The sequence below is a fragment of the Staurois parvus genome, unplaced genomic scaffold (genome assembly GCF_062004578.1).
Source record: "Staurois parvus isolate SC_StPar_1 unplaced genomic scaffold, SC_StPar_1.0 ptg000300l, whole genome shotgun sequence".
NCBI classification, from domain to species: Eukaryota; Metazoa; Chordata; class Amphibia; order Anura; family Ranidae; genus Staurois; species Staurois parvus.
In genome coordinates, this window is record NW_028318096.1 from 671,925 (window position 1) to 684,842 (window position 12,918).

General features: G+C 42.8%; 1 protein-coding gene across 1 annotated transcript in view; it reads right to left on the reverse strand.

Moving 5' to 3' along the window:
* DDR2 (discoidin domain receptor tyrosine kinase 2) overlaps positions 1-12,918 on the reverse strand; it is a 171,389-nt gene that overhangs the window by 43,024 nt on the left and 115,447 nt on the right. Inside the window, exons 9-10 of the mRNA XM_089683073.1 lie at positions 9,171-9,233; positions 3,078-3,208 (exon numbers count right to left, since the gene is read on the reverse strand). Coding sequence (XP_089539199.1) covers positions 3,078-3,208; positions 9,171-9,233 — 194 coding nt within the window. The remainder of the gene's footprint in view (positions 1-3,077; positions 3,209-9,170; positions 9,234-12,918) is intronic.

The window sequence follows — 12,918 nt, forward strand, 5'->3', positions numbered from 1 at the left end:
CCTCTGCTGACACCACCGTGCTTCAGTGACCAAAGTAAATCACACCTGTAAAATGGACTCTCACACTAGGTAAGGTAAACCAATATGATGTTTATATTGGAATCAAAGGTAACTTGGTCAAGAAGAACAAAATTACATTGATATATGCAACAAATATAACCACTCTTGAGCAAAAAATAGCAACACCATAAAGCAACAATAACTGTTGGCAGGCCTGCTTTCAGAAATAATCCACTGTCTCCAATCTGAGGGGACTGTTGAATCCCCAGTGAGCAGTAAACAACTATCAAGAACAGGTAAGCTCACTGGGGGTCCTCAGAACTAGATGGCAAGGATTAGATGTGAAGTAAAGGGAATTCTCATATGAAATTGAATACTGTCTCTTTAAGAGTAATACAGTGTCTTCTGCACACTCTTTGGGGCCCAATTGGTATGAAGTTGAGTTGAAGTGTGTAATATAGTTCCTTGGGATGGTGGCATAAAGATAGTGAAGGAACAAGGGGAGAATTAACAATTTTCCGCTTGGTGGTAGGCAGGGTCCCTTTTAAAGTATTAAACATGGGGCAGTCTTGAAGTGATGCATAGCAACAATTGGCATGAATGTCTATAGGCAAAGACAGCTCCCTTTGTACTTCAAAGGCAAAAGTTAACAGTAATGGGAATGTAATGTTTATTGAGGAAGGGAAACTTGTGGTTTCAGTGGACATTGCTGTATCCTGGCCTACAACTGTATGTTCTGTGATCGGCTTGTACAAGAAACTGCAATGTAGATGCACTGTATCTCGAAAATGGCGGCTGCAAGAACTAGGCCACAAACTGAAGCAACTACATATAATGTTCACAGCTATGTGTAGGTAGATGGCTAAGGTGGCAAACTGTCAGTATTCACTTGTTAGTGGGAGCATGGGTGTCTCTCACCCAATGAAGTAGTCCGGCAGATCGTAGCAGTCTGTTTTCTCTGCAATGGGGGTCAGTCCATGGACTCTCCTACTCATATTCGGTGTCATATCTGGTCTCTTGCTGTCAGATTGGCCTGCTAGGCAGTTTGGCAGACCGGGTGGTCAGTAGGCTCTTTCCTCTCTCTCCAACTCCAGCACCGCAGCCTAGTTCAACACTTCATCCGTTGTCAGAGCTCCTTCTATTTCAGCCTCTCCCCACACTCTCCTGGGCTTTGATATTTATATGCCCCCGCCCACATGCTACCTCTCTTGGGAAATGTAGTCCTTGACTGCCCTGCTCACCAGCTAAATCCTGCTATACAGCATACAAGTTCCAGAGAGCTGTTCTGCCCATGTGAGTAACCCTGAATGGCAGACCACCGCCATCTAATGTCCATTTTAATGTACTGCAAATAATCACATTTCAATGGCTTACACAATGTTTTTCAATCATGCTTACTTGCAATCAATAAAAATAACAGTACTCATCTGATACAAAAATACATTAGTATTAGTACTCAGGGCCAGTGCTACCACTAGGCGAACTAGGCAGCTGCCTAGAACACAGCCAGGGCTTTCGCTTCCATAGGCCACTTAAGCAGCTGCCTTACAGCGCCATGATGGGGAGGGGGTGGTAAGGTTCCCAAACAGGCAGCCACTTGCACAGACGGTATAGAGGGAGCCAGGTACCCTCCTACCAGCGATGTCCCAATCACACAATGAGTGCCTGGATTCAGAAGGGAGAAACCCCCAGCCTCTGCCCTCTCCATAGAGGGCACATTGGGTTTTTATGGAAGCGCCGGTCCTGTCTGGATAGTTGACCCCTGCAGGATATCGGTGGAGCTCTGGACAGAAATTCAGGTGCAGGCAACAGGAGTGTGCAGGCTCTGCAATGTGAGAGGAAGGAGCTGGTACTGGTCACTGGGACACCTGCTGTATGCTCAGCCCAGAAAACCACCCCCGGATACCTTCAACCCCTGCCAGCCTGCGGGATGATAATGAGCACATAGTGGAGTAGCAGCTGGCTGAAGTAGAGGATACCTTTGAGAGTGGACACTGGGCTTCCCTATTAACCCAGTCGGTGCTGGCATCCAGAGCCACCTGAACTCCTTCACCTATGGCATTCTGCCAGCCGCTTTCAGCAGGGCATGTGCTGGGCAGAGCTTCTCCAGTGCCAACTCCATGCAGAAAGTGCTGTGCAGTGCCATAGACAACAAAAGGGCCAAGCAAGGGAGCTCATCTCCAGAATCCTGGGTGGAGGGGGAAACATATCAACATTAAGTTATTTTTTTATTTTCTTTTGTATGAACAGGAAAGTACAGTATCTCTACCATAACTCATGGCTTCATCACTGAGTTCTCCAGCACTGCCATGGCCCATATGGCTGCCCACCTCCTGTGATGCTGCCTCCCTCCTGTCACACTGCCCCCAATTATCTCACTGCCCCCCTCCTGCCACACTGCCCCCCTCCTGTAACATTGCTCCCTAAATTGCCGCCCTCCTGCTCCAGTGCTCTCCTCCTGTCACCCTCCTGTCAGACTGCCCCCACCTGTCCTGAGGGGATTCCAAATAGTTGGTCTTGCCTAAGGTGCAAAATAGTCTAGCATCGGCCCTGGTCATACTACTATCTAATATGTCTGTCAGTGTCAGCAGCTGAAGTGCTCATACACAGATTATCAGACACATTAGGTTTTAATTCTAATTTGCCAGTAATGACGTACACACCTTACTTAGTTCAGGAGGAATGGATATATAATTGTTCAATGACAGTAATCATGCAACCTTTTACACAATCTGGAAATTTGTTAGGCGCCCAATAACCAAATTGCTCAGTGTTAGCCATATGCATGGTCAAATCAATGAATGATCAGGCTGCCAAAATTCATGCATTATTTAAGTCAAATTTTACGAAGTGAATACGTTTATGCTATTTTTGGGCTGTTCCTCTAGGCCCACCAACAAACTTATTATGACATCACTAACAATTCCGTGAGTTGTTCAATGCTATCTTGTACAGCCATAGAGTCCGTTAGTCTAAAATAGTTGAGATCAAAATTGTGATAAATTATTTGATAACATTTATATAAAAATAAGGATATTTGAGAATTAGATGAATATAGATTATTTTCATAAGCTTACCTTTTCCAACATCTTTTGCCAGAACTGTCTCCACAGGATTATGACAATAATGGCTACCAGAATTAAAATAATTGCTACTAAGCAACCAATCAGAAGGCGAGTTTGGCTGTCATCGATTTTGAGAGTCGGATCTAAAACAGAGTAAATGACTGTATGTGAACATATTTTAGAAATTAAAGATGATAAAATGTTAAAGTTTACAATAAAAAAAAGACTGTAAGTCATAGACACAGGTAAAGATCCTCTGGCTTTAGGTTAAAAAATAGCCAGATGAGGAAGCTAATCTAGTTTGTTTCAATGTAATGGCTTTATTTTTGGGTTGATTTTCATATATTCTCAACAGATCTTTTCAAGGTATTGAATATACTACCTGGTAAACATCCACTAAAGAAAGTATTTACAGATCTGTATAGTACATGCAATTATAAAAAAGGAAACACAATGTGTGTAAAATGTGAACGTTTTTTAAAAATGCTTTAAAAAATAAGTGAGAACAGATAAACATTTATACCAAATGCCAGGCTTGTGTTATTTGACATCCTATATACAAGTATTTCCAAATAGTTTTCTATCTCATATTTCCCCAGAAATACCCCAACGTGAATGCATAATCTTTTTATTCACATTATTAAACTTATTTTGCAATATAACTCCCCAGGTGAGACAATGCATTGGTATAACACTCAAAATTGATTATAATGGAATGGAATTTAATGTTGTAATTGAATGGCATATCTGCTCAGGCTATTAACCATGTTTATGAAATATTAAAACTCAGACATATATTTTACTAGCAAATCAGACCCATCCTTAATAAGTAGCATCAATTTTCATGCTTTGTCTTCCACCTGTGAAATAGATACCTGTAAAATGCCCAAAGTCAGTAGGGGGCCCCATGAGATGCCCCTGGTACCTTTTTCATAGGCTTTTTTGAGTTGGTGCAAGGACACAGGGGCCCAATGTTCCCCTATTGCCCGGGGGCACCATGAGTTGTCAGTCCGCCCCTGGTCACAAGGATATATTCAGTAGGAATGTGCAAATGTACCTCGGTTCGGATGGTTAGATGGTGTGGGATTTGTGAACCCATCGTGCATCGTGAAGAGTGGAATTTGCACACCCCACTGTTTTTTTTCGGGGGGGGGACACAGCCATGGGAGACATATACCAATACAAAAATGTTGGGGAGAGGGTCCTCTTTTTAATGCAGCTTTGAGAATGACAAGAGATACACTAATCAGGGTTTAACTTAAAGTAAACTTTAGAGTATATAATATTTCAGAGAGGCAGCAGCCACTAATATTGCCATTGCACTGGAACAGTGCCCAAAATTTGGAGACATGAAGCATGATTTACCCTGCAGCAAACATTAAACAATTTGCAGTTGAGGCACAGCTGTGGAAACATTATTTGTGGCACCAGAATAGGCCACACACTTGAAGGCACATTGCAGGATTTATTCTGCAGCAAACATTTTTAATATTTTATCTGAGGTCCAGCTGAGAAACCATTATGTGTAGCACTTTTACAGTGCCACAGCATTGGAAAAGTCTAAGAGAGGTGGTAGGGGCTGGCAATTATAGCAGTCCAGCAAAGCTGCCCTCAACTTGCACATTACTGTAGGTGACAGTGCAGTCACCCCTCCACCAGTGTGCCCCATCCTGCATCCATTCCTGCACATTCTTCTAGGGGAGGCCAACTCCAGCAGTTGGACTAAGAAGAGCCATTGGTTTTGCTACACTGTCCTTGGGGTCCTTGGAGTGTTTAAGGAAAATGTTATTCTTCCACTTCAGTAGCTGTGAAAGGGAGACTTGCATGGTCAAGGATACTGATAGAGTCATTTGGGTGGGTTTAGAAGGCTTACAGTGAGGTTCAAGCCTGCACTTGACCCATACTTATTGTGGCCTCAAGTTCACCACCTTTGCCATTTATGTGCCATGAAGTAAGCCTCTGAAACCCCTGGTGAGACCTACCTCCTTATCACTTGAGGCCCCAAATGCTGCATTGAATGCAGATGGAGAATTATGGGGAGTGTGTGCCTTTTGCTGCCCAACAGCACTATTAAAGTGCTGCTCCTACCATGATTTTTGGAGCAGATCCATGAATGAATGTGGTACCCAAATGACTTGCAGTTTTACCATTTCACTTTGCAGGGAGACATACAGTCTGATGAGAGCACCAACAAGCATTCAAGGTTATTATTGATAAAATTGATTCATAGCAGAAACACCTTGCTGCATTCACTAACACTGGGTTAACCTACCCCCATCAAAACCACCATTTCAAACTGTAAATCATAGTGAAGACTCTTTGACTGTTTAAACATAATTAAAGTTCCTAAATCCTGATTAATAGGAAGTGTGTGTTGGCCCGAAAATTAGTTGGTTTTTTTGCTATGAATCAACTTAATCATTTAAAACCTTGGACATTTGTTTAGCGCTGTCATTGGAGTGTGTGTATGTTGATTCTCAACTCTGGGTTCTTTCCCTCTTCTGAAGGGGAGTCTGCATTTTCTGGGTGCTGCCAAACCGATGCTTGTGTTTGGACACTGCAGACAGAGGCTGGAGACCACAATGATGCTGTTAGCAGCAGATGTGTGAAAAAACACAGACTGCAGAGCTTTGTGGATCAACCCTCAGAATAGCATAGTGACATGTAGCTGTGGCACAGTGCCATCTGATGGAATATGATAACTGCTCCCTCTAATTCTTTATAAGCTGCCTCTATGCTTGGACAAAATCCTTCCCCACTGCTGTTTTGTCTCTTCTTAACCTTCCTCCTCTACAATCTCTAACACCCAGGTATAGTTTGCCACCTCTTCATTCCCACCCTCCTCATTGTTGGAGCCTGCTTGGCTCCAATCAGCTGCAGGAACATCACTGCTTCTTGATGCTCCCTGCTGATATCCCTTCCTTATACACTATATTGTCAAAAGTACTGGGACACGACTCCCAATCACTGGATTCTGGTGTTCCAATCACCCGCATGGCCACAGGTGTATAAAATCAGGAACCTAGACATGCAGACTGCTTCTGCAAACATTTGTGAAAGAATGGGTCGCTCAGGAGCTCAGTGAATTCAAGCATGGTACTGTGATAGGTTGCCACCTGTGCAATAAGTCCATCTGTGAAATTTCTTTGCTACTAAATATTCTACGGTCAACTGTTAGTCGTATTATAACAAAGTGGAAGCAACTGGGAACAAAAGCAACTCAGCCACAAAGTCTTAGGCTAAGTAAAATGACAGAGCAATGTCAACGCATGCTGAAGTGCACAGTGCACAGAAGTCTCCAACTGTTTGCAGGGTCAATAGCTAAAGATCTCCAAACTTCATGTGGCCTTCAGATTAGCACAACAACAGTGCTTAGAGAGCTTCATGGAATGGGTTTCCATGGCCGATTAGCTGCATCCAAGCCTTACACCACCAAGTGCAATGCAAAGCATCGTATGAAGTGCTGTAAAGCACGCCTCCACTCGACTCTAGAGCAGTGAAGACATGCTTTCTGGAGTGATGAATCATGCTTCTCTGTCTGGCAATCTGATCAATGTGTCTGGGTTTGGTGGTTGCCAGGAGAACGGTACTTGCCTGATTGCATCGTGCAAGTGTAAAGTTTGGTGGAGGGGGGATTATGGTGCGGGGTTGTTTTTCAGGAATTGGGCTTGGCCCCTTAGTTCCAGTGAATGGAAGTCTTAAGGCATCAGCATACCAAGACATTTTGGACAGTTTCATGCTCTCAACGTTGTGGGAACAGTTTGGGAATGGCCCCTTCCTGTTCCAACATGACTACGCACCAGTGCACAAAGCAAGGTCCATAAAGACATAGATGAGCAAATTTGGGGTAGAGGAACTTGACTGGCCTGCACAGAGTCCTGACCTCAACTCGATAGAACACCTTTGGGATGAATTAGAGTAGAGACTGCGAGCCAGGCCTTCTCGCCTGGCATTAGTGCCTTACCTCACAAATGTGCTTCTTGGAAGAATGGTCAAACATTCCCATAGATACACTCCTAAACCTTGTGGACAGCCTTTCTTGAGGAGCTGAAGCTGTTATAGCTGCATAGGGTGGGCCAACTCAATATTGAACCCTACGGACTAAGACTGGGATGCTATTAAAGTTCTTGTGCGTGTAAAGGCAGGCTTCCCAATATAGTGTATGTTCCTAGTGTGCTCTTCCTCATCCCCAACATCTGATGTGAGTAATTCTTGCGCATCCTTCTGCATCAAGTGACTGGTGCACTGAACCAATAATGCTGACTCCTTTATGCCAGTCTTAAGTGCTATGGTGGGATTAGAAGAAGAATAGGAAAAAGAAGAGGGTACATTTTCAGTCAACTGGCTTCTCTGCACCTGAGAAAAAAGGAAGGTTTTGTGACCTACTCAACTGCATCCTCTGTGTACTCTGGCTGTAAAACACTGCCGCTATCAAAGAAAAAGCATAACCTAACCCCTGGTTTGCCCTGCAGGACCTACTCATCCCCTAGTACTTCCATGTTCAGAACCTCTGTCTCTATTTTTAGGCCTGCCTGACTTTTTGAATGCAGGCGATTGTCGTGCTTTCTGGTGCTGTGGTGACTTGGTGCATAAAACTTTACCAATATGCAGTGATGTGCTGCAAACAAAGAACAGCTTTGCCTGTGTCAGAAACCAGTTCTTACTGCTGAGCCCAAAATTAAAAAAGGCCCAAAATTAAATTACAATAAAATATAAAGCACTTTAAAAAATATGAATAAAAAATAAAATACAAAACTAAATCAATAAACCCTATTCTTTTTATTTTTAAACCTATCTGAAAGTAAAAAAAAAAATGTATATGCACATATAAATACACAGGTTGAGGGCACCTACATACAAAATTGTTGATTATGCTGCATATTGCCGTGTACACCAAAGTGAGAGCAAAAAGCTTAGGGCCATTTTTCACAGTTAACTCAAACTGATGACCTTAGGGCTTTTAAAGCATTTCCTATGGCAAATTTTGGTACCAAAGTTTGTTGCTGTTTCAGAAAAAGGCACTGCAGCTCCCCACCCCTGCTTTTCAGAGCTTAGAGATTCTTTGAATGAATGTAGGGGAAAGGTGGGTGCAAATAACCAGGAACAATGTATTCAAAAGGATTTGTTTCATCTGTGTATCACTTGAGGCTAGTCACTTCACTGGGTATATGTAAGGGTTTACAACCACTTTAATGCATTTGATACTGAAAATCTGTACTTGATAAACTGTTGCACTAACATCATGTGACATAAAAAGTTGGAACCACCACCATTTTATTCTCCAGGGTCACTGCTTTTAGAAATTACATACTCTTTGCAGACTTTAACTAATCTTCAGGCCTAATTTGTTTTTAATATGTGTGCAAAAAATGCAAAAATAGCTCTGACAGTAAAAGGGGACTGGTGGGTCTATATACTGTGAACACAGGGGGTACACATTAATATGTGACTGCCCACATTGCAACTGACAGTATTGTAGCTCAGTACACCTGTACAGTACACCTCTCTTTCCCTGTTCACAGACTGTCAGCTCTTCTTATCTACTCCAATACACACTGACAAAAGACTGCTGGAAAGCCTACCTTTTATAGTGAGGGAGCTGGTACATCAGAAAATCCCTATTATTGACCCATTAAAGCCACCTGACCACAGATGAAATGCCAGAAAGTGCATTCTTGGTAGTTGGTTTCCACAGCAACAGATGGCTGCATTAGTTCATTGTGTCCGCAAATGGGATGGGTTTGCTGCAAACCATACTCCAACCAAACCTCATCCTTAGTGTTCAGCTTTGTGTGCATCTAGAGACCAACATATGTTTCTGCAATGCTTTTCAAGGGAAAAATTGTGCCCAAAATTCTAATCAAATAATAGATACGCTGATTGGCATGTAGAAATGGCACTGGCACTGGGAAGTTTCAAAGATAGGCATGTTTGTACAGCGTGGCTATTAATACACCAATCTTACGCTTTTTATAGTTTTTATACCGGAATTCTAGATTACATCACAAAATTGGATGAATCATAATTAAAAATCTCTAGTTAAAGAATGATAAGTAATCCATAACCAGTGTTAACAAGTAAACTAATAAAAAATGTATTACATACCATATGTAGTAGGAACACCAGCAGGTCGTGGGGGACCCAGTGAATTGTTGTACATAGTAGCATCTATAAAAACAGAGGAAATATATTGATCCCTATTTGTATATACACACACGAACGCACAAATAAACAAATGTTCTTTCTAGAGTGGATAAGGGGAAATATCACTGTTGTCTTCATAGCTTTTGTCCATCAACAAACCATTGATGATCATCAGGTCAAACAAAGACATGATGATCATTATCAGCTTAAGTTAATAAACAAAAGCATGCAGCAAGTGTATAACTATAAAAGACACTCCACAATGTTAAAATGTATGTTTTTTTTTTTTTTTTGCTTATTTGGTGTGTATTTCGCTATTTGGGGTTTTATTACAAAGTAGGAAAAATGGCACAAAATAATAGCTTTTTTACAAACAGGTGCTACTTGGGCATATGCACTTCCTGTCTCTGGGTTTTTGGATTGAAAGATGAAGAAGAGAGAGAGATAAAGTCTGAGACCGCGTGTCCTGTCCATGGAAAAGCTGCTGCTAAATCCAGGCCAGAAGGGATTAATAAATACGTGCTCCTTTGTTTAACAGTTTACTATTGTTGCCCATAGCTTCTGTGTGTGTGTATCTTACATTATACCAGATAATTAAAGTGATACAAAGGCAATTTAAAAAAAATATTAAAAATGTTATACTCACCTGCTCTGTGCAGTGGTTTTGCATAGAGCACCACAGATTCTACTCTTCTTGGGACCCTCACTAGTACTCCTGACCCCTCCCTTCTGCTAAGTATCCCCAAATCAACCAGCTTGCTATGGGGGCACCCAAGTAGGCTTGCTCTTAAGCCACTGCTCTCTGTGTCCATTCACACACAGAACCACAGCTCGACCCTACTCCCTCTCTCTCCTCATTGGATCACTGGCTGTTATTGACATCAGCGGTAGCCAGTGTCTGTCTCAGCCAATGAAGAGGGAGAGTCCCCGGAGAGCCGAGGCTCTTGTGTACATCGGTGGATCATGATGGGGCTCAGGTAAGCATTAGAGGGGCTGGGGTGCTGCTACACACAGATTTTTTTTTACCTTCATGCATAGAATGCATAAAGGTAAAACTGGAGCCTTTACAACCACTTTAAGTCTATGATACTGTGTGCATGTGTACAAGTAGTCACTTTGCTGTTTGTTTATTGCAATAGAGTTTATATGCATCTTTTGCTATTTTAGCTAACCTTGTCTCTTCTGGTGTGGGATTCTAAAACTAGTTTTAGCTTAGGGCTCAATAATCAGCATAAGCTAGCGCACATGTGTCAAACACAAGGCCCATGGGCTGAATCCAGCCCTCTAGGCCATTTCATGTGGCCCTTGCACCCAGGGCTTTTTTTCATTGGCTGAACAGAGTTTCTCCACCTCTTTTGGCGGTGGTGGGAGAGATGAGGGTTGTGGAGGGTGGGGGATGGGGAGAGTTGTGCAGAGGTCAGAGCCTAGGAGGAGGGATGGAAGTGAGATGTGGATAGCCTGTGAAAGAGAGCTGAACCTTGCACTCTGTGCAAAGCACACCCCAAAACCCTGCACTCTGTATGTAACGCACTCCTCAACCCTACGCTCTGTACACAGTGCACCTGTGAACTCTGCACTCTGTACATAGTGCACTCCTGAACTCTATATGTTGCACACTCCTGAACTTTTCACTCTGTACGTAGCACATTCCTGAACTCTGCACTCTGTATGTAACACACTCCTGCACTCTTTATGTAACCCACTCCTGAACTCTACACGTAACACATTTGTGAACTCTGACTTTGTACATAGTGCACTTCTGAATTCTGCACTCTGTATAAAGCGCACGCCTGAATAGTCTTACAGATTCAACCAACCCTTTGAGGGCACCCATAATGGTGATGCGGCCCACGATGAAATTGAGTTTGACACCCTTGGGCTAGAGGCACTTAGAGGTCAGATTACATGACAAATTAGAAGTTACTAGGTACTTGAGCTGGCCAAAGACGAGTTAAAAAAAACAAACAAAAATTTCTTACTTTTTGAGTTCAGATGTTTGTTTATCGCATCATCAGTGTGCCAGATTTAACACATGATTTTTGTGCCTCAATGAAACATGCCTGATCCAACATGGTAGATTTTTTTCAGAAAAACACAACAAATGACGTCACAATTTTATGCGCCATTTTTGTTTTTCAACCATCAGAACATTCCATTTTCGACTTAAAGCAGTAGTAAACCATGACATTAAAAAAAAAGAAAAAAATCCCCTGCAAGGCAATGGCATAATGTGCTAGAATGCATCACATCCTAGCACATTATGCAAAAACTTTCCTTAGAACTTTGCCCTAAGGCACTGTCACCGCTGATAGGGTTTCCATCTTCACCCAGTCTTCCTTCCAGATTTGCGGGCTCCAACAGCTTGAATGGTTGAGCCATGATGATGTCACTCTCGTGCATGCACAAGGGAGTCATGGGCCATGGCACAGCACTCTGAAGGAATGGCACGAGTATGCCGTTCCTTTAGAGAGCATGCACCAGTGACATCACTGGCTGCCAAAAGAGCGAATATCTCCTAAACGGTGCACGTTTAAGATATATCCATTTTACCTACAGGTAAGCTTTATTGTAAGCTTACCTGTAGGTACAAATCAACAGGGAGGCTTTACTACCACTTTAAGACACAGAGTAGATAGTTCCAGATCCATTCCACAGTTTTGATTGGTGAAAATCTGGAATCATATTCTCTGAATATTTTGATGATATTTTGTACTATAGATGATATATTTAAAGTATTTGCAATTTTACATTGAGGAATATTGTTCTAAAATTGTTTGAGAATCTCTAGATATAGCTTTTCACAGAGCTGTGTTACTGACCTATTGCCAATTAACCTTACTAGTTGAAAAATGTTCTTCCAGCTCTTTCTTGTTAGTACCATTTACTTTGCCAGCTACTTTCCCCTGTCACAACTTTTTTCAGAGGTGTTGCTGCCATCAATTTGAAAACTACCTTATATTTCCATACTGATGTAGCGCCCTCTAGTGTAGATAGTTTGTTGTGTGTAGGTAGAAGCTTGCTAGAAGCCTGTGTTTAAACAGAGGATTACTTCAGGTTAAGCTGGAGAGCTCTGCAGGTCAGTCTCCTGATACCTCCTCCTGCTCTAGAAGCTTGGAGAAGCTTCTAGAAGTCAGTAGGTGAGGAGGGGCTTATCTACATATTTATGGGAATCTGACCCATGCCAGACAAGAGGCCTGGCACTGTGGAAGACTGTACCATAAATATGACAGAGGCTGGCCAGCAGGGGAGTCAGGTGGAAGATGGTTGAGGTGCTGCTGTGTAGCCTTGGAGGGATCCCCTGGAAAGGAGGGTTCTACCTCAAGCCTGGAGGTTGAAGGAAGGAGCAGAGCTCCACTGCCCTACAGTCCACCGAGGATGGACAGCCTGCATAGCCTGGAACAGGACCAGCCTACCAGAAGGCCTGAACGCAGTTCTATCCATAGCTACAGGACAAGGACATTGTGCATACCTCTACACCCCCAGGACCTATAAGGGAGAAGTCTGCTAGATGCAAATTCTTGGCAAGTCTTCAGGGGACAGTATAATGCTTACCCAATCCCTTATCCTGGGATTAGATACTGTAGCCATGTGGGCTGGTATTTTGTTCACTAAGGGGTCCAAGTTGTCACTTGGCTGAAGATCTACTCGGGACACCAAATTTCTAGGAGGGGATCACTTTGCTAAAGACCATTGTGGTTCCGGCTGGAAT